At 70.6% G+C, this 568-nt stretch overlaps 1 protein-coding gene across 1 annotated transcript; it reads right to left on the reverse strand.

The window, feature by feature from the left end:
- Positions 1–3: 3 nt before the first annotated feature.
- LOC120508802 (vitelline membrane outer layer protein 1 homolog) lies at positions 4–355 on the reverse strand (the record flags this gene model as incomplete). Its single annotated transcript, XM_039722716.1, has 1 exon — positions 4–355. A coding segment is annotated over one exon (352 nt), but the record flags the coding sequence as incomplete, so codon positions are not given.
- Between the last annotated feature and the right edge of the window lie 213 nt (positions 356–568).

Consider the following 568-nt stretch of genomic DNA (forward strand, 5'->3'; position numbering starts at 1 on the left):
CGTGCGCAGGCCGCAGACGCCGGCCCCCGGCGGGCACGGCACGCTCCAGTTGCCCCAGGCGCCCTGGGGGCCCCCGCGGCCCTCCAGGATGGAGCCCCCCGAGCAGATGGCGGCCATGGCGTTGGCGGCCGTGTCGTCCCAGAGCCCGCGCGGCTCCTCCACGCGCAGCCGGAAGGAGACCAGGCGCTGCCCGGGGGGACACGACTCCGGCCGGCTCCAGGCGCCGCGGCTGCGGGGACGGGGGCACGGCGGCGTCAGGGGGCGCCGGGGCGGGGGAGCCCCCCCAGAACCCCCCAGGGTGGGGCGGGAGGGAGGTGGGCGGGGAGGAACGTCAGGGTGGGCGTGGTTGGGTTGTCTGGGTCATGGTTGGGTTGTGGTGGCTGTGGTTGGGTTGTGGTGGTCATGGTTGGATCAAGGTGGCCATGGTTGGGCTGTGGTGGCCATGGTTGGGTTTTGGTGGTCATAGTTAGGGCATGGTGGCCATGGTTGGGTTGTGTTGGTCATGGTTGGGTTGTGGTGGCCATGGTTGGGTTGTGTTGGTCATGGTTGGGTCATGGTGGACATGGTT

Source organism: Passer montanus, unplaced genomic scaffold, assembly GCF_014805655.1.
Source record: "Passer montanus isolate IOZ18808 unplaced genomic scaffold, ASM1480565v1 scaffold4994, whole genome shotgun sequence".
NCBI classification, from domain to species: domain Eukaryota; kingdom Metazoa; phylum Chordata; class Aves; order Passeriformes; family Passeridae; genus Passer; species Passer montanus.